Raw genomic sequence first — 19,874 nt, forward strand, 5'->3', positions numbered from 1 at the left:
TCTGTGCACAGCTGTGACTACCTGTAACTATCACTTTTTCCCTGCAACTTTAACTGAAGCATGTAGTAATGTTTGTTGCCAGAGAAATGCTACTGAACTTATTCGTTCAGGCAGTTATTACATTCCTAGAAAGACGAGGAAAGAAGAAAGGCGGCAGAGATTTAAATGTTGGCACAAATCAATGCAGACTTTTAAGAGCAAGTGTATTGGGATTTTTAGCTGAGTCCAGAAATTCTGAGAGCTAGTAGAGGTATGTGAAGATAAAGGTTATTTGACCAGGTTGCCTTGTACCTGTGAAAATGTATGTAGCAGACTTCTGCATCAGTGGAAATCAGAGCAGTGGGACCTGGCAATACCAAAAATCTGTAGCGTTGCAGAAATGTGTGCTAGACAGTCTGAAGGCTTGTGTAAGAGGCTGAATGGGGACAAGGACACTTTTGGGTAGTGCCAGGAAGTTTAAGAGGACCTGACAGAAGATTTTCACATGAAATGGTGTGAGAAGAGGAAAGGAATTAAATGCCAAGTGTGATTATATGAGACTGTGAAGGGAAATGATGAATTGCTTGAAGATGTTTGCTTTTCCAAAGAGATCCAAAAGAGTACAGTAGACTTAGTGGGCAAAAGCAGGGACAAAGGCAAGGCATTTTCTAGTTCAAAACAAGAAAGAAATAAGAATAGAGCTGTCAAAAGCTCCATGCTGTTGTGTTTTGCCAAGGCTAAAGCCAGCAGGTGCAGCAAGTAGAGTGTGAGTGTTCTTTGTCCTCTGAATGAAATACATTTGTCAATTTAGCCGTCTTTAATGGATTTGCCCAGCTATGACTGGGAATTAATAACAATTTCTATGGTCACTCCACAAAAAAGAACTATTCCAGTTTCTCTCTTTACTATGCCCAATCTCTGCAGCATGAGCAGAGAATGAATGTGCTTATTTTCAAAATTCAGGTTTCACTTACTGAGAGCAGAGAATGAATGTGCTTATTTTCAAAATTCAGGTTTCACTTACTGTTTAAATGAAGTCAGAAACCTTTTGAGCAAGCATAAGTATAAAATACAAAGTAAAACATGGCACCTTGTGTCAAAAAGGCTATTTTCCTTTTTATTAAGCATGAATGGAATGCATATACAAGAACTAATAAGAGAGGGAAGGGAAGTTAAAATAACTGACTCATTTGCCCTTTTAAAGCACTCTTCATCCATAGGGAGCAAAAGTACAAGGTTATGACAGAAGACAGTCCAAGATACTTTTAAAGGGTTTTTGGGTATTTAGAGAAAGGGCCAGAACTAAATTGAAATGTGTGGGAAAATGTAGGACATTTTCAAAATAAATATAAGATAATAAACATATCGAGATGGGAATTTCCATGCTGCATTCAGACTGATCTTCCTAGAAGATGATGTTTGGGAAGCTGGAACAAAGCTAAGAACAAAGCTAGGGTCTTCATGTCATCTGCTTGGAATATGAGAAGAATAGGATACCTGAAGAGATAACAAAAGTGAAATAACTATGAGAGAATGTAGAGGCATGTTAGTGAACATTAGAGGCCTAGCTGAGGTTGATCAAACTGTATAACTTCAGAAGATTGTGGGGTAAGATTGAAGGGGAAGAAAACACGTAACTAAATATAACACACAGGTCTTGACAGGATTTAGTTTGAATCCTGGCTGAGTGATGACCCACGAGACAGTTGTCTGAACTCCTCTTGTATTCTGTGGCTATCTAGTCAGTACTGCTAAATGAGGGTCTCCTCAGAGTCAGAAAATGGCTAAGCTTGGATGATACCTCTGGAGAACGTATTCTCCAACCTGTCTGCTCATCAGGGTCACCTCAAGCAAATTGCAAATTGACCACACCCAGAACACCTTTGAATATTGCCAAGGTTAGAGACTCAACAACCCCTTTGGATGAAGGTGAGGCTTAGCTGCCTGTCTATCCCTGTATCCTCTTCCCTTATTGAGGAGAAGAGTGACATTTGTTTTCCACTAGTCCTCAGGCACCCCTCAGTCACAAAGATGATTCTAAGATTATCAAGAGTGCCCTCAAAATGACATCAGCCTGAAGGATGCATCCCATCAGGGTCCATGGAATGGTGTAGTTTGCCTAAATATGCAGTCAGCTGATTTGGCATGAGGAAGATCTTCCCAGCTGCAGACTTCCCCAAGGTCTGCACGACCTGGTGTTCCTAAAGGCAAGACTTGCTGGTAAAAACTGATATGAAGAAGATGCCCTGTGTCACCAGGACCCCTGCACCACCCAGCAGTTGGCCCACATTTTCCCCTCTTCCTTGAACCACCTCTGTACTTAGAGAAACCCTTCTTGCTTTTGACATACTGTGCCAGATGTGATTCCGGGTAGGCTCTGCCTTTCCTAGCCATGTGTCTACGTGTTTGGACAATGATTCTATGTTCCTCTCAGGCTACCTGCCTGTGCTTCCACCCTCTACGTACTTCCTTTTTGTGTCTGAGTTTAGGTAGGAGCTCCCTGTTCAAACATGCAGGCCTGTTGGCATTTTTTGCCTGAATTTGTGCTTGTTGGGATGGACTGCTTTTACACCTGGAAGAGGTAATCCTTGCACATGAACTAGCTTTTTTGAGCCACTCTTCCCTCCAGGGCGTTATCCCATGCGACTTCTCCAGGCAGAACCACAAAGGGGTCACATTGGCTCTCCCGAAGTATCTTCATAGAATGTAATATGGACTGAATGTTACGTGCCAGAAATGCTCATGGTCTGCCAAGAATGGCACTTGGCTGTGCTCTGCACAAGTGTGGATTGCCATGTATTGTTACATGAGTCTGCACTTCCTTCACATTCCTTACTTACCTAGTCTGTTGATTGAGATAGATTTTTAGTTTTGCAGGCACGTGTGTGCTGCCAGGAAAAAATTTGTCCTGTCCCTGACAACCACAAAATACAGAATCTGGGAGTTGTATTTAACTGGTGTTTGGACTTCTTTACAGCTTTAACTAGGTTTATGTGGGCAAGAATTTTCCATACATTTGGTATTATTTAAATTGCATATAATGAGAACTGCTTTTTCAGTCTTAATTAAAGATCTGATCTCATAGCATGTTTTTTGCTCTCAGTAAATAGAATAGAATAGAATTAGAATTAGAATTGAGTAAAATAGTTGGAAATGAACCTACAATGATTATCTAGTCCAACTGCCCAGATTGGATTGAATCAGGCACTGTGATTTCAGCTGCCATTAGACAGGGATGTGACATGTCTATGTCTATAAAACTCATGTAAAAAGAAAATAATAAAACTGGCAAATCAGTATAGACCTGGACACATTTGTGTAGACAAAAGCAAGCTTTGAAAGCAAAGCTCTGCTATAAGCATTTTTAAAAGTTGGCATGCAAACAAGGGAAAATACTCACCTAGCACTTCTCTGGCAGCAGAGGTATGGAACTTTGAATGTCTGTAGACATAAAATCTTGAACTTTTTATTTCCTAATGTGTTAACACTGAGAGAATAACCTTATAATACGCCTCTGACAGGAAATATGTACTTACTCCACCAACAATTATGTTTGCCTTGCACATCACCTTAGTATTGGTATTCATACCATGTTAGTATGAAATTTTCAAAAGAGAAATCTTGATATCTCTTTTAATTCAAGTGATGGAAGAGCTCCTTGGCCAGTGTTTCATTATTTTTTAGGTCCTTAAAGGAGAGGCAAACATGTATCAAAATCTAAACTATGTCTCAGAGAGGCAGATTAAAGAAAATCTGCCTTGCAGTGATTCATAGCTGGCTTTATTTCTGAGAGTTTTTAATGGCTTTTGCTCTAAGTAGTGTCACTGAAATTACTATTTTTATTACAACAGACTGCAGTATCCTGGTTGCCCCCCCACCCCACCACCATCTGATTACCCTATCTGATTACCCTAAGTGGTGGACATATCTCGATAATAGGAACATTCTAGAATGCTGTGGCACATGGTCAAGAGATACACACCTGAGGGATGTTTTTGTTATTTCCTTGTTGATTAATTTTTCCAGGTAGGGGAAAAATTAGGGATTGGGAAGAAATGAGAAGCAAGAGAAGAATAACTGTCAGAGGTGGGAAGGAGAGAAATTAAGGGGAGATTTAACTCTGGTCATTCTGTAAAATCTTAGAAGGAAGTGAACTGTTCCCTGGAAATGTAGCTTTGCATTTAGGTTTGCACCTCTCCAGTCTGTTTACTTTGTGTCTCTGTGGAAGAGAGTTAAACTTTTTGGAACATTAAATATAGCAGAATCTGTCTTGGTCAAATGTTAACTGACCAGTTGCCTTCTGACATTTTAATACAGTGTTATTCATTTGCATCTTAAATGCTATGTATGGTCTTGGTTAATTGTTGCTGTCTTCCATTCTTGTCACAACATTCTCATTGGCAGGTGAAGTAGTTGTGTAATCTTGTTTGAAGGACAAGCAATGGTAAAAAATAAAAGGAGTAACAACAAGAGAGAGCATTTTATGGCTTAGACTCTTATTTTGTTTCATTTACATTTTTAAATTAGTTCCCACTTGCCTGAGCTGTTTGAAGCCCATCTGAAATATGTTTTTCAGAATAATTTTATCTTGTTATTAAAAAGAATCCTTTTATCTTTTTCATGATTAATGAGGGAAGAAAATGCTATTCTGCAGGTTTTGATCATTTGCCAAATGTCTCTGCTTCATTCTTCACATCAAGGAAGTTTACGTCTGTTTTCTAAAACCAGTGGGGTTTGGTGGCAGCTTTTCACTGGCATGCTTTTTCTGGAAAATTTAAATGTTGCTGAAAATGTTGTGTGCATTAAGAAAATGAGGATACCCTAGCTGCTTACCTGTAGGTTTCTTGGCAACATGATATTTTCTTTGCAGAGAGAAAGCAAAACTTGAGAAGAGCTTTGTGGAAAGACAGCTGGCAGGCTGAAAGATTCTCTTAAAATTGTCCTGAGATTTTTGCTTGGAAATCTCTCCCAAGATGAAGTTCATACACTCTTAGCTTTTGCATGAACCTGGAGACTGTGCATGTGTGTGCAGATCGGTTCAGGAATGGTTTTGGTAGAAGTGGATTTCTATTCTCTAGAATGTTTCATATACAAGGTCTCCATTACTCTGGTAGCCTATACTTGATTTTTTTTCCCCCAGGAAAAGAGTTACAGTCTGGGGGAGTAGCAGAAGAGAAGCAATGTGCTCTGCTTTTGTTCTCACCACCGTCGTATTCTTTGTCCAAGTGTGATCTTAAAAAAAGGCAGTGGCAGGGAGCACCTTCTCACCTTGCACATAAAAATTGCACATTTGAAGATCAGAATTATATACCAGCTATAATATAGATAATTTCTTAACTCCTGTGCATAATCAGTTGGATGTGGATTTCTTAGTTTTCTTTCAGTCTGAGTTGTCAATGACTGTATCTCCCAGCAGAGTAGTATTGTGCCTGGATTTCTTCTGATTATTTTACAAAGTGCTTCATAATGCTAAATAAGTAAAGTTAAAGGAAGATCTGGCCTAACTTACTAACTCATCCTAAGGAATATTCAATTACAGTTAATTTTTAAGCTCATCCCTTTGCAATCTCTCCTTTTTGTCTTTTATTCCAGTCCCCTCTGCTGTGCCTATGATGCATCAGGTGAGTCGTACTACCAACAGCATCACACTGTCGTGGCCTCAGCCAGACCAGCCCAATGGGATCATCCTAGATTACCAGCTACGCTACTTTGACAAGGTGAGCAAAAAGTCATACTGAGCACTTGATGTCTGGGTGATGCACACCTGCGTCAGGATGAAAAAGGTGGAAAAAAAATGCTTCAGTTATGAGGAAGGAACAAACTCTAGCAATACCAGAAGTTTGTGATATACAAGTCATCAGACATCAGTCCATCTGCATTTCCCAACTTGGAAACATCTAGGGACAAGGCAAATTTAAGAAAAAAGAAGACACTTGTTTAAAGTTAAAAGCTGCAGCTAACAATAAGTTTAGTATTAGCTGACACAAGTAACAGTGGAAGGAGCTGAAGTTTCTAAATGGAATTGGATTCACTGCAAGTCTGTCATTCATTTATGAGAAGAAGTCTTGTGTCCCCATTTATACCTGGACAGACATCTCTAAGAAATTTTATGAGAAGAAATGCCCTCTTCTATTTGCTAAGTGGCAAATACCTCTTTGTGTGCTGGGATTACAGGGTGGCAAATACAAATTTGTCCTCCACTCACATGTCTTGTGACTCCTAATCTATCTGACTTGAGGGGAAGAGATGTGTGGGGCTGTTCAGACAAACTCCCATTCCATATTACTGGTCTTTCACATAAATACTTTTGCAGGATTTTGCAGGGCTACTGTTTTTTAGTCGTAAAAAGGACTGCTATTTGTGATAACTTGTGTAGCAGCTTCCTGGATACAGCTTCACATGTGTGCTTGCTCTGAATTCTCCTAGGAGAGTACATGAGTTTGGAGTTTATAGAAAGTGAAACACAGGAAAAAGTTTTCTCTTTCATTTTTGTTTAGATTGAGAGTCTTTAGCAGAGCTTTGTGGGAAGCCCAGGCCTGGGGGAATGAGAAGCAGCAGTGAAGAATGAGTAGTGAGAGAGGAAGTAAGGTCTGGAATAGCAGCTGTTGTTGGGAGGCTCTGTAAAGGTTCAAAGAATATTGGGTTGACATGGAAACTGTCATGATGAGGAGAGTGAGCAGTGTAGGCAGAAGTTTCACATTCGTTTTTGGTCATTGACATTCACAGGCTGAAGATGAGGATAATTCATTGACCTTAACTAGTGAGACCAACATGGCCACGATACCAAGTCTGAGCCCAGGCAAGATCTATGCCTTCCAAGTGCGTGCTAGGACAGCAGTCGGCTACGGCCCTTACAGTGGGAAGATGTATTTCCAGACTTTAACAGGAGGTAAGTGCTGCCATTTTGTGCCAAGGTCTGCACATGATCACCTTCCAGTTTCCTGTGTCCCTGACTGTATTGGCTTATCCTCTGGAGGACTGCTACCAGACACTCCTACTCAACTTGTATTCCTGTTTATAATAATTTGCATATGCAGATTTGGTCACTCAGAGAAGCTTCATGCTGTCAGAGGGTATTGTTTATGCTACTGCCAGACTCCCCAGCCCTGCTCCTTGTTGCCTCTGTGCCTCTGACCAGAAGGTGCAGTGTGCCAGTAAAAATCTCTTTAGGGGGATGTGGCAGTACACTGCACTATATACTGCTGTAGTTTGGCCCCCAGCTGTCACGGGACAGCTTACAGCTGAAAGCTCTGTGAATATCTAAAAGACAGGTGGGACATAGGACACAAAGGTAGATGGGACACAGGCATGTGTGCTTTCCAGCATGATCACCATCCTTTTGGTATGGATCGAAGGTACTCAAGTATATCACCAGCAAGCTACATTAATAGGGGACAGTGGAATTACAGCCCAGGTGCAGAGCTAGCCTGTGCTTAAGTGGCTTGTCAGCTGTCACTGGACCAGGCAAGAGAAAGTGGATTCAGAGGGAGCACTGGCTTTTCAGATGTAGGAAAGAAGGTGCTGGAGAAACACAGTGACTGGTGAGCAAAGGGCTGGTAGGGCTGGAATTATGGGCGAGATCTTGGTGAGCAGAAGGGAAACTCTGCACAGTTCCTGTCCTCTGTATCCATGTGTGTGTATGTGTGTCTTCCTTGCCAGGGGAGCGCTCGGAGATTGTGCAGGACCGACTGCCGCTGATCGTGGGCTCAGCGCTCGGGGGTCTGGCCTTCTTGGTAATTGCTGCCATTGCCATCCTTGCCATCATCTTCAAGAGGTGAATTCCTTGACCTGCTCATGTGCACTTCAGACAGTGGAACTTCCTTACCCCCACAACATAACCCCGTCCCAAGGGAAACAACCTGATCTGCATTTATCCAGATGTCCTTGACACGCCATTCTCTAATTAAGGAAAGATCCTGCCCCATTACTCCTATCTGGGGAGCCTCTCCTTTGGTAAACCACTCATGTACTTAGCTGATATTTGGCTAGTTAGCAATATGGACACAAGGAAATAATTTCAAAGCTGGTACTCAAAAGGTATTTAAGTGCATTGCTGTGAAGGAGGGACTGTAAATTGTATTTTAGGAAAGCAAGTGGAGAATGAAACAATGTAGTGCAGAAGGACTGGTGGAATAAGTATGCATATCCAGTTATTTAGAAGGTGATAAATACCCTTTCACAAAGGACCAAGAGACAAGGGCTCATTTGCTGAAGAATAAAACCTATACAACCCCAATGGTTCCATGGAACACTAGCTCATAAAATACAGGTTAAAGAAAGCAAATACCACTTTCCCTTTTGGAAAGAATAAAGGGCATATAAAAGATTGTAGAGATAATCAGTTACAGTAAAAAAAAAGGAGAGAAATTTTAAAGAGAAAAAAGTAAGGGTTACTATTTTTGTAGAGGTACAAAAGTAAACAAAGGGGGTTTTGTTATTTGAAGAAAAGAAACAGTCATTATCCACTCCTTGAATTTACTGAGGTTTGAACTTAATCCCCTAGATTGTCAGTAATGGATTTCTGTGTCTTTGCTCTACTGTGCCTCTGCACAAGAGGGACTTTTTAGCTTTTTCTGCTGACCTAAAAAAAATGTATAAGCTACTTAACTTTAGAAAGTGCCATCTAGTTTTAATGATTTCTTTTTTGTTCTCTTCCCTTTTCTACATTTGTTTTCTCCTCTTGTATATATTCTCTTTTAATATTTTTCTTCCTGGAAAGAAAATAATTATCAAATATTGTTATATTGAAATGTTGCCTCCTTTTGTTGCTTTGAACTGTTAAAAATACAATTTCTTGTTACAGCTGAAAATGTGATATTCTGTGCACAACTCAATAAAGCATATATTTTTCTAAAAAAAAATAAACCAAACCCAGAATAAGTTAATATTACCAAAACTGTGTTGGGGAAAGACATTAACGGCATCTGTAAATATACATATGAGGAAATATCATAAAAAATACATTCATTTGTACTTAAAGAATTATGTACAGTTAATAGACAGTTTTTCAGCAAAAGTTGAGATACCAAATTTCTATTTTAAATTTGTCCTTGATAAGAAAAGTAAGTTTGAAGGTGCAGAAAATGAGGAACACCAGATGAAATGAGTAGTTCCATAAAAAGTTGAACGTACGTAAAATCAAATACTATGACTTTATCTTGTTTTTATAAATTATTGGTACACATTTTTCAGGCAATATGCATTGTGAAACATCTCTTTTAGCTAATTGTTTTGTTGTATTTTTATATGGAAAACAGTTAATTTGTTAGATAACCTATAATAATCCTGACTTTCAGGTTCAACAACAGAGTTAGAGCTCTTAGGTATAGGCCCCCAGCAAAGCCAATTTCTTTGCACAAGAGAAAAAATTTTGAAGTTAAAACTGTATGTGGTTTTGAAAGCAAAATTTAAAGAGATAAGTCTGACAAGTAAGAATAATACAGTTAGCTGTTAGAATGTCAGAATTACTTATGTTCATAAAGAAAAGTAACATAATGTTTCATGATACTTTGCCTTCAAATGCTAATTGAATCAGCAGCTAAAAGGTCTCATGCTGAAACAGCAAAACATGAGTTGACACAAATCCATGCAGACAGCAGGGATACTGCAGGATACTCTAGGGTTTGATTTACAATCTGGTCTAATTTATAGGATGATTGGAAACTAGCGTGAAATGTACCTTTTGTTGTTGTTTTTTTTAATGAACACTGCTTGGAACAAAGGAAGCAGCTTGAAAATGGCAAATAGATTTAGTGCAAACAAAGAATAGAATGAAACTTCTAAAATAATTGTGTGGGAAATAAATGGTGAATCATACACATTCAGAAGGAGAATGAAATCTGAGAAATGCCTATGCTGAGAAGGACCTATGCTTACTGGAAAACAGATGCATATATGCAATAAACCTTACAATATTAAAAATCTGTTTTGATCTGCACATGCAAAAGTCACATCAAGGAACAGATTTTCATCTGTTTGGATCTGTGTGGTTGGATTTGAGTACCATACTTACGAATAGAATGGCTAAAGTAAATGCTGTTAAACAAAGCCAGGAGGAAAAATAATTGGGGGAGATCTATACATATTAAGCATTAGAGTAAATGGTTCTTAGAATGTTTTTGAAGAACTTAAAAGGCATCACAGAAGAAGGCATACATTATAATTGAGAAGAATAATTTGTTGTAATTAAATTAAATTAAAATGCAAATTTAGCCTGAATAGCAATAAAGCTTCCAAGGCAGTAATGTTGAACTGTAATATTCTTTTTCAGGATAGTGTTGAAAGCCCTGTCATTTTTCATTTCTGAAGTGGGCGTGCCAACAGTGGTATAAAAACCACCACATACAAAACGAGCATGCACTGGTTACCAGGAGATGGGCAGGATCTTAACATCCATCTTCTACCCCTAATTTCAAGGATTCTCTGAGCCTTGCACTGAGAAGCCTACCCCAGGATCTGATGAGAGACTCTTGTGTGTGTTTTGACTTTCCTTTCCTTTGTGTCCTGCAGTAAAAGGCGAGAGACTCCATACACAGACCGCCTGCAGCAGTATATCGGTGCACGAGGTAAGTGTGTTTGACCAACAGATGGCCAGGGCCTGTCTCTTTTCAGGACTCATTAACACCTGTGTGTCTCAGGGTTTGATTCTGGTGATGTTTTGGGCTGTTTCCCCCACTGCAGGACTCGGAGTGAAGTATTACATTGATCCTTCAACCTATGAAGATCCCAATGAAGCCATTCGAGAATTTGCCAAGGAGATTGAAGTGTCCCTCATCAAGATTGAGGAGGTCATTGGATCAGGTAGTGTGAGAATCTGCAGATTATTTAAAGTGCCTTCTTGTTCACATTGAAACCTGGCACACTACTGGCCTGAAGTGGACCAGTGGATCCATCCAGTGTGCCAGCATATCTAAACCTTCATTTTTACCAAAATTCATTTTAAGCTAGTAACACTTAGATGCTGGCTCTAAACTAAGTTTCAAACACTCTTTGAAGACTCAGAACTCCTCATTTGAACCCCAAAGATGTACTAGTCTCCAACCTAGACCAAAGACTTTGCCTTAATCTAAATGGTCCCGTAACCCTATTTCCATGCATTGCCCAAAGTTGTCCACAGTAGAATGCTTTAGTACATCTGTTTAAAATCCATTGCTGTGTTTCCTTACTTGAGGTGTGTTTCTTCCCTCCCTGACAGGAGAGTTTGGAGAGGTGTGCTTTGGGCGCCTAAAACACCCAGGGAAGCGTGAATACATGGTAGCTATTAAGACCTTGAAGTCAGGTTACACAGAGGAACAGCGGCGGGAGTTCCTGAGTGAGGCCAGCATCATGGGGCAATTTGAGCATCCCAATGTCATCCACCTGGAGGGGGTGGTCACCAAGAGCCGACCAGTCATGATTGTCACAGAGTTCATGGAGAATGGATCGCTGGATTCCTTCCTCAGGGTACCACAGAGTCTCCCACAACCATTAACCTCTTCATCTCGCTGTGTGGCAGTCTCAGACTTGATAATTTTGCCTGTCCTTCTTCTTCAGTCCTGTCTTCCTAAGTCCTCAGTTGCCCTCTTCAGATGCAATAGAAGTTATAGCAAATAGCCACAGTAAGTGGTTTCAGGACAGCATGGTGAAAACACTCCAAGGGCTCAACAACCATATAAAATTTCAGTATTTTAGACTTTTTCGACTCCAATAATTAATGGAAACAATACCAAGTTTTTGTACACACCCTTTCAGTTGCTTATGTGCATGTTTCAAATTTTTCCTTTCTAATAATGTTTTTCAGACTTTATTTCACAGAATATTTTCTAATTTCAACATTGTAATGAAACTTGCAGTTATTTTTGGATTTCGAGTTTTCTAGTAATGGAGCATAAATATGGACAATCAATGTAGTATAGCTGCTTCACTTCTCCTTTTTTACTGATTCATGTGCTTATTCAGCCACAAATGCTTTGGCAGGTACAATTTGAATAGTACATGAGCCTATTGAGTAGAACTGCATAGAAGCCATTGTGAAGATCTTAGTAAAAGCAGATGTGTCTGCTCACAATCATTTAGCCATCTTAGTAGTTAGTGAGGTTAGATGTAGGATGCTAAAGGAGATGTGGCCACAAGAGGAGGTTTACCTTCAGGAAAAGATCACCAGTGTCTGATTTTATTTGAGGTTCATTGCTTTAAGCCCACCCTCTGTTGTTATTTGTTGCCTTGAACCTTCAGATTTGGGCTGAAATTAAGATGTGTGTTCTCTAACTTCATAAATCCACATTGTTACCCTGCTCTTTGTTAGTCTCCCCTCTTGGCTTCATGTTCTGTGGCCATGAGAGCCTGTGTTTGCCTCCTCCCTTGCAGCAGAAGGAAGGGCAGTTCAGTGTGCTGCAGCTGGTGGGAATGCTGCGGGGGATTGCAGCTGGCATGCGCTACCTGTCAGACATGAACTATGTGCATCGTGACCTAGCAGCACGAAACATCTTGGTCAACAGTAACCTGGTGTGCAAGGTGTCAGACTTCGGGTTGTCCCGCTTCCTGGAGGATGATGCTTCCAATCCCACCTACACTGGGGGTCTGGTGAGTCACTGCTGTGGTGGGAGTTACTGTAGTGCTGACAGATAAAATTTTTTCCTGTGTTCCTCCTTGGTTTCATGTACCTTCTGTAGTCTGTCTTCAGACCATAGAGAAGCATGGAGTAGAGACTTCTGTCTTGTGGGCTATTTGTTCCAAAGCAGTAAAAATTAAAAATAACTGAGTATCTGAGCCACTCTGCCATGTGAAGTCTCAGTGCTGTTCTTTGTGGCATGATGGTGAATAGGTCAAACCTCACAGCCTGATGTAATTATTATCTTCCCCCTTTCATTACCTTTTTATAGCAAGGATAAAGGACTTAAGGAGAGACTGCAATCCTGTACTACCACTCTTTGAAGAAAGAGTTGGGTTTTTTCCTACAGAAAAGATAAATGGCCTAAGTGTATTTATGGGCTTACAACCAACCATCAGATGAGCTTATTGCCTATGAAGTTGTGACACCTGTCACACATACTGCAAAAGGGGTGGGAGTAAAAAAGAAGGGGATGAAAAATTCAGTCACTGAAAAGTGGAACAATTTTTAGATCTGTGCGTTTTGAAGAACCAGCACCTGAATGGTATTTCATCTTACAGGTCATACCTGTAGTTAGAGAGGTCAAGATGGAAAAGGAAATGAGTTAATGCTAGCTACTCAGTGGATCTGTCCCTAAGTGCTGCAGTTTGGCATTATTTAAATGGATTTAGATTTCCAAATGATTGTGACTCAGGAGGATTTTACTATATGCCACATTCAAATGCTGCAAAGTAAAGCTGCAAAAGTATAAAATCATGGGATTTGTAGCATCAAGGAGGCATGATTCTCTCTTTTCATTTATACTTGTCAGTAAAACAAGGTGGAAACCTTGAACATAGTATGAATTTAAACCAGCAATGTTTCCAAGACAGAATCAATGGGACTGTTGCTCTGTGCTCCAGGCTGTGTTGTGCTGCTAACATTTGATTGTTTCAGTGATGTTGTTTTCACAAGCAGTCCTTACCTCACTACATTCTGGTTGCTTTCTGTCTGCTTGCCAGGGCTGCAAAATCCCCATCCGCTGGACTGCCCCTGAAGCCATCCAGTACCGCAAGTTCACCTCCTCCAGTGATGTCTGGAGCTATGGCATTGTCATGTGGGAGGTGATGTCCTACGGTGAGAGGCCTTACTGGGACATGTCCAATCAGGATGTAAGTTTTGGAAGTGGTGAGGATGTACATCTACCTCTCTGTGCTGTATCAATTCAAGCAGAAGAAAGCCACACACGCCAAGTGATTGAAGCTCTTTTGTCTTTTATTTTCCCAGTTGTGATAAAGCTTTGTTCTTCTTTTCTTGCAGGTAATTAATGCCATTGACCAGGACTATCGCCTGCCACCACCCCCAGACTGCCCAACTGTTTTGCACCTGCTGATGCTTGACTGCTGGCAGAAGGAGAGGGTACAGAGACCCAAATTTGAGCAAATAGTCAGTGCCCTGGATAAAATGATTCGCAAGCCATCAGCCCTCAAAGCCATTGGCACTGGGACCAGCAGGTGAGATGAGGATTTAATGCAAAATAATAGGACATGTCTCTCAGTAGGCATCATGAGGAAAGGGAAGCCAGAAATCAGGCTATATAGTTTTTTTTTTCTGACTCTGTCATTTGAGACTGGGAACAAAGAGGAAGTGGAAAAAAAGAGAGGAAGCAGGTTGGAAGAGCTGTATATCCTGATTCAGTTAACGGGGAGGTCTGAGTGCTGAATGTGACAGGAGAGAAATCTCGATGAGTTGCACTGAGGATGAATGACTGAGGGATCATAGGGAATGAAGGGAGGGACACATCTGGGTGCAGCAGCACGAGATATTTTATGATCTCAACATATTGTGTGACCACAAAAGATGATGAAGAAAAAGAAGACCTTAGCTTAAGGAGGGAAGGAACTCTCTACATAAGAATAATTAGAACTGCAGCTTACATCCCATATTTTCCCAACTGCATTTTGCAGTCTGATGGAACGAGAGGCAGGAGGTCAGCAAAGAAGAAGTCTCTGGAGGGATAAACGGTGCCAAGGTTAGTTGGCTGCTGGGCTGATGACGAAATTACATCCTGCTGGCCTGGAGGGGTTTTCCCTGTGGTTATAAATCTTGTCTCGGTGGAATGGACTCCACATCTGGGGGAGGGGAAAAGTATCTAGTCATGCCCAATTTACTAAAAGCAGCACATAAAGAGTGTTAAAACTCTGGGGCAGGTTCAGATGATGAGGAAAAGAGCAAATACCATATGTAAACAGCCATCTCTTCAGCCTTTTAGTGCAATTCTTCTATCTGGTGGGTGTTGGAGCTGAAACAACGCACTCAGTGTCTCATAGGTCACTATCTGACCAAAAGAGAACATTTAGGAGAGGAAGACCTAGTCACAAAGGTAAAAAAGGTGTATAAGGTCTCTTTCAGAAACCTCCTCACTGCAGTTCATAGCCCAGCTAATAGGTCTAGGCCAAGAAAGGATCTTGGGCAACCAGAAGAGAATGTGTCTGAGAAAGTATGGGCAATGGGAAGGGAGAATCAATTCCTTTAGTTGGTTGATTGTTTCAGGCAGAAAAAGGGACACTGGAAGTCTAGAAACAGCACATCAAGGTGGGACTTTAGGAGCCAGGGCATGAAGAGCAAATGTCATTGTTCTTCATTCTGTCCTCTTCGGAGGTTGCATTCTCTCCCTCTCATAATTTTTATTTTACTAGTGTGCTCAGCTGATGCCGATAATTTGGGGTTTAGAACCTGCCTCTTTTGCAGACCATCTCAGCCTCTCCTGAGCAACTGTCCTCCAGATTTCCCTTCCCTTAGCAATGCCCACGAGTGGTTGGATGCTATCAAGATGGGCCGCTACAAGGAGAATTTTGACCAGGCCGGTCTGGCTACATTTGATGTTATATCACGCATGACTCTCGAGTAAGTAACAAAGCAGATAGCAACAGTTACCAGACACTGAGTTTTCCTTGCAGAAAGTGAAAGCAGTCTGAGAAATTTGCTATATGGAAAATACATATACATGAAAAAGAAGGGTGCCAAGCAAAGTAGCTACTGTTCCTTGCATATTACTAGGGCCTCTGGACAGCATCCATGCTGTGATACACTTGTAATCTGTATCTATAAACACTAATTCTGATCCAGTGCGCATCAGAAAATGTGTTGTCAGTGTTGCAGAGAGCCAGTTATATCAGACTGTTCGTGACAGCTAGCACAGATAATAACAAGCACTTCTAAGCAGATGTGTGGAACCAGCCATACCATATACTGGGTTGAAGTGTTATGTAAAAGACAGGATCCAGGAAAACAAACATTCTTGGAATCATAGAATGGTTTGGGTTGGAAGGGACTTTTAAAGATCATCCAGTCCAACACCCCTGCCTTAAGCAGGGACACCTTTCACTAGATGATGTTGCTCACAGCTCTGACCAACCTGACCTTGAATGCTTACAGGGATGGGACATCCACAACTTCTCTGGCAACCTGTTTCCGTGTCCCACCGCCCTTCTTCATTTCCAGTCTAAACCTAGCCTCTTTCTGTTTCAAACCACTGTCCCTTGTCTTGTTACCATAGGGCCTGGTAAAAAGTCATTCTCCATCTTTCTTGTAAGCCCCCTTTATATATTGAGAAAGTTCTTTCTGGAGCCTTTCTCTTCTGGCTAAAAAACTCCAACACTTTTTTTTCTGTAGGAGATCAGCCCTCTGATCCTTTTCATGGCCCAGTTGCACTGCTTCTTTTTGTGCCTACCAAGTTCTGACAACACCCCCTCCACCCACACACATTTGTCAAGCAAAAGCAGAAGCCTCGTCAGCTGTTTCTCAGGCACAGATAGGCACACACACACATATCCATACACATTTATTTGCATCTACAGCAAAATGGACTGACACTGTTCATAGCAAGCAGTTCATTTTTAACAACTTCTGTGTCCTCTGTTGTTTTTGCAGAGATATCCAGCGTATTGGAATCACCCTTGTTGGCCACCAGAAGAAGATTCTAAACAGCATCCAGCTCATGCGAGTCCATTTGAATCAACTTGAACCAGTTGAAGTGTGATGTTTACATCATCCTCATTCCACTAGTCTCAAACTCTGGAAAGGTTCTGGGGGAATTCAGAGGGATTTTCAATGTAAGAAAAAGATGTCAGTATGCTACTTGAAGACTTAACGCACCCAGAGAGTGCACACTACGTGTCCTGTTCCATGAACAAAAACCAAGCCTTGCCATGATTTGAAAGCAGATCTAAATGACTGGTGACAGTTACATGTGGCTGATCTCATGCATTGGGAATGGGTTTGGGGAGGGAAGGTTATAATAACACGGGGTGGAGATGGAATAATGGCTTGGACAGATCACAAGCACCTGTTGCCTATTGTCTGCCAACAAAAGGTATCTGACAACTTTACAAAGTCATCAGCAGGCTTTATTTATGGCTGAGAGCCCAGCAAAACTGCAAAGACATAATAAAGGCAACAAAAAATTAGCTTTTTTTTTCAGAAGAATGCCATCGTGGTGTGAAAGATTATTCCTCAGATGGAGATGAGCATCAGGCTATCACTTGGTGTGCCAGCTCAGTTCGGAACTGAAGTTCCAGCTAGTGCACAGCATGTGGTAAGCAAAAACAGATGTCACCTGGTACACAGGTTCAGAGTAAAGAATCGAAATTCAATGCTATTTCGTGTGCAGTTCTTGGGTCTGCTCCGTAATGGGAATTGCTAATCTTTTGTGCTGACGTGAGGAACAATCCATCTCTATTTATGGGACTGCAACAGAATAAACAACGATTCCTAGAATCCCTCCTGCAAGACCTGCAAGTGAAGGGGGAAACAAATAGGTTCTGGTTCTCACAAGCCCATTTTTGTGAGGAAAGGCATAACCTGTGATACACAGAAATCCTGAGTACCCAGATCTTGGGTTTTGTTTTCTTCTGAACCCCTTACAATGAAAAGCAGAATGAAAAAAATCTGAAACCATTTGCTGCTGAAAAATACTTCCTCTTTTTCTCACCCTAGCCATTAGGCACAGAATATTTTTTTGAAGAAAATGCAGACATGCAGTAGTCAACTTCAAACTGACCATTGGAATGGGTGAGGTGAAACTCTTTCACGAGTTTTTGTCAAGAATGATCAGGGAATGATACCAGTCCCATAAGTCACTTCAGTCCTTAAAAAGGGGCTAACAGTGTTCTTGGGTTCAACAATGTTGATCCCAAGGCACATGAGAGTGACCAGAATGGCAGAGATTATGTATCCCTTCAGGCAGACTAGTACCTGTTTATGGGAAAATCTGCTTCAAGAAGGAGCAGAGCTTTGGGGCTGCATCTCTCTAAGTATCCCAATGAAGTTGAGCTTGAGAGGAAAACTCATAAACTATACACTTGTCTACCTCATCAACCTGTAGGAAGGGAAATGGAAATGGCCCAGGTAAACAAGACCCCAGTTATGATACCCTCTGTGTGTCTAGAGAGGAAACAACCTTAACTGTTTTGATCTGTGTTCATCTGTTCGCTTTCTGTGAACTAGACATGAATCTCATGTACTTCTCCAACTGTCAAGAACATCACAACTTCTTCACATACTACTCCTGTACGGATTTAAAGATTCCCCCAGTTAACCGAACAATTGAAGACCAAGAAGCCACGTTTAAGAGTGATTGAAGAGTCCAATAATATGATGAGAGGTGCTCCAGAATAGTTGCACTGGAATAGCCAATGCAGTTTAGACTCTTTGTTACAGCACTAGAGTAACATTATTTTAATTTTTTTTAGCTGAAGAGGGAAAACAGCAGTGCGTTTTTCAAGATATAAAAAAGTCAATATAAAAACAATAAAAGGAAACATGAATAAAACATTCATGACAGTACAAAGAGAGTTGTGAAGATTTAAAAAATCCCCAAATCACTTCCAACTAGAGTCCAACCTAGAAAATCTCAGTCTGTGCTTTTTAAGGGGTTTCTGGAAACTTGTAATATTCACACATCCAGTCACATGTATGCTGACTGACTGTCAGCTCCACCCACGGCATCTGAGACAGAACAAGTGTTGTCCTCCTCAGAAAGCATATTGAGCACAAGATGTTGAGGGGAATCTGTGGTCTCTAGCACCTTCCATATATATTCACCAGAGGACAACAGTGCATGTATGCATCTTCATATATGAGTGTATTCTAGAAGTTCTGTATGCCATTTGGGGAAACTAAGCAGCCTTTCTTTTCCATGCCTTGAGTGGTCAGGATTACTGGAGAGATTAGCAACCTAGATAGAATTCTATGGCCTCTTTTCAGCCTAGTAGAAACTTACATGCAGAGAAAACATTTTCTTGCTCTCTTCATGAGATAGGAAATTAAATGGGAGCCTGAATTCTGTTGTGTTAACAATGAAACTTAGCACTGCACAAGGAGCAGGCTTGGCATCACATTTGAGTGCAAATGAATAACTTCTGTAAGAAGTGTCTCCATTCTCTTTATTCCCAGTGTGTTCCCAGTTTTTAGGCAGTTATTCTCTTACACAGTTTGGGATGCAAAGGTTCTCAAGTTGCAATGCAGCTTGTGTCATTTGCCATCATGTCACTCCTTAACTATGCAACCGTGGAGGAAGGGCAGTCATGGCAAAAGCATTAGAAATACCCCGATCTTACTTTTCTCAATCATCTGAAACCAGAAATTCTACATTCTGTTTCTACAGTCCTGCAGTACATGAGCAGCCCTAACAGGTAGGCATGGAAATGAGGAGGGAAAGGAGTGAACTCACCTAGGCACCTGGTATCTGCCCTTCACCAGAAGAGTGAGAAACAGTGCTGAAAATGTCTTACAGAGCTTTGCCAGAGAAGCAATGGGAGACTAACAAGTTATTGCCCACCTTCACTCCATACGATTCCCACAGCAGGCAGTGTACAAGAGTAATGAATAAACTAAATGCACAGGGATCAGTGGACAGACCTTCTTAAGGGAGTTAGGCATTTGTATAAAAGCTCAGAAGAGTCATACCTATAGCTAGAAAGAATATATTTCAAAGATTAATGTCTTTTGTGCTTGAACACCAACTTTTCACTGTCTGGAAACAGGAAGAAACTTCACCTTAAGGCAAGCTGTTTTGTAATTATTCTTGATGAGGTTCCTTGAACCTGTCTTTTTGGTGTCTGTTGCTGGACAGCCTCCCAGACAGATAATTGGATCAGCACCAGGATGTCAGTTAATATTCTGTGCTGCCAGAGAGCACATCAGGCAAGCAAGTTCCCACCTATGCTGCTTTGGCTGCCAAGTGAAATTCTCAGCCAGGAACTACATGCCTGTGCACTCCTGCCTCATTAAGCCGTGGCACGTTTCTGCCAGAAGCAGACCCTGC

At 41.0% G+C, this 19,874-nt stretch overlaps 1 protein-coding gene across 7 annotated transcripts in view; it reads left to right on the plus strand.

Moving 5' to 3' along the window:
* EPHB6 (EPH receptor B6) overlaps positions 1-17,202 on the plus strand; it is a 47,935-nt gene extending 30,733 nt beyond the window's left edge. For 6 of the 7 annotated variants that reach the window (XM_068182789.1, XM_068182790.1, XM_068182794.1 and 3 more), the window contains 11 exons: positions 5,572-5,696; positions 6,706-6,868; positions 7,639-7,753; positions 10,489-10,544; positions 10,660-10,779; positions 11,174-11,421; positions 12,325-12,540; positions 13,570-13,719; positions 13,868-14,061; positions 15,299-15,454; positions 16,481-17,202. In XM_068182789.1, coding sequence (XP_068038890.1) covers positions 5,572-5,696; positions 6,706-6,868; positions 7,639-7,753; positions 10,489-10,544; positions 10,660-10,779; positions 11,174-11,421; positions 12,325-12,540; positions 13,570-13,719; positions 13,868-14,061; positions 15,299-15,454; positions 16,481-16,589 — 1,652 coding nt within the window. In that variant the 3' untranslated portion in view covers positions 16,590-17,202. Of the gene's footprint in view, positions 1-5,571; positions 5,697-6,705; positions 6,869-7,638; positions 7,754-10,488; positions 10,545-10,659; positions 10,780-11,173; positions 11,422-12,324; positions 12,541-13,569; positions 13,720-13,867; positions 14,062-14,514; positions 14,580-15,298; positions 15,455-16,480 lie in introns of those variants that run through there. The other variant, XM_068182792.1, reaches the window with a different exon arrangement.
* The last annotated feature ends 2,672 nt before the right edge of the window (positions 17,203-19,874 follow it).

The sequence above is a fragment of the Anomalospiza imberbis genome, chromosome 2 (genome assembly GCF_031753505.1).
Source record: "Anomalospiza imberbis isolate Cuckoo-Finch-1a 21T00152 chromosome 2, ASM3175350v1, whole genome shotgun sequence".
NCBI lineage: Eukaryota > Metazoa > Chordata > Aves > Passeriformes > Viduidae > Anomalospiza > Anomalospiza imberbis.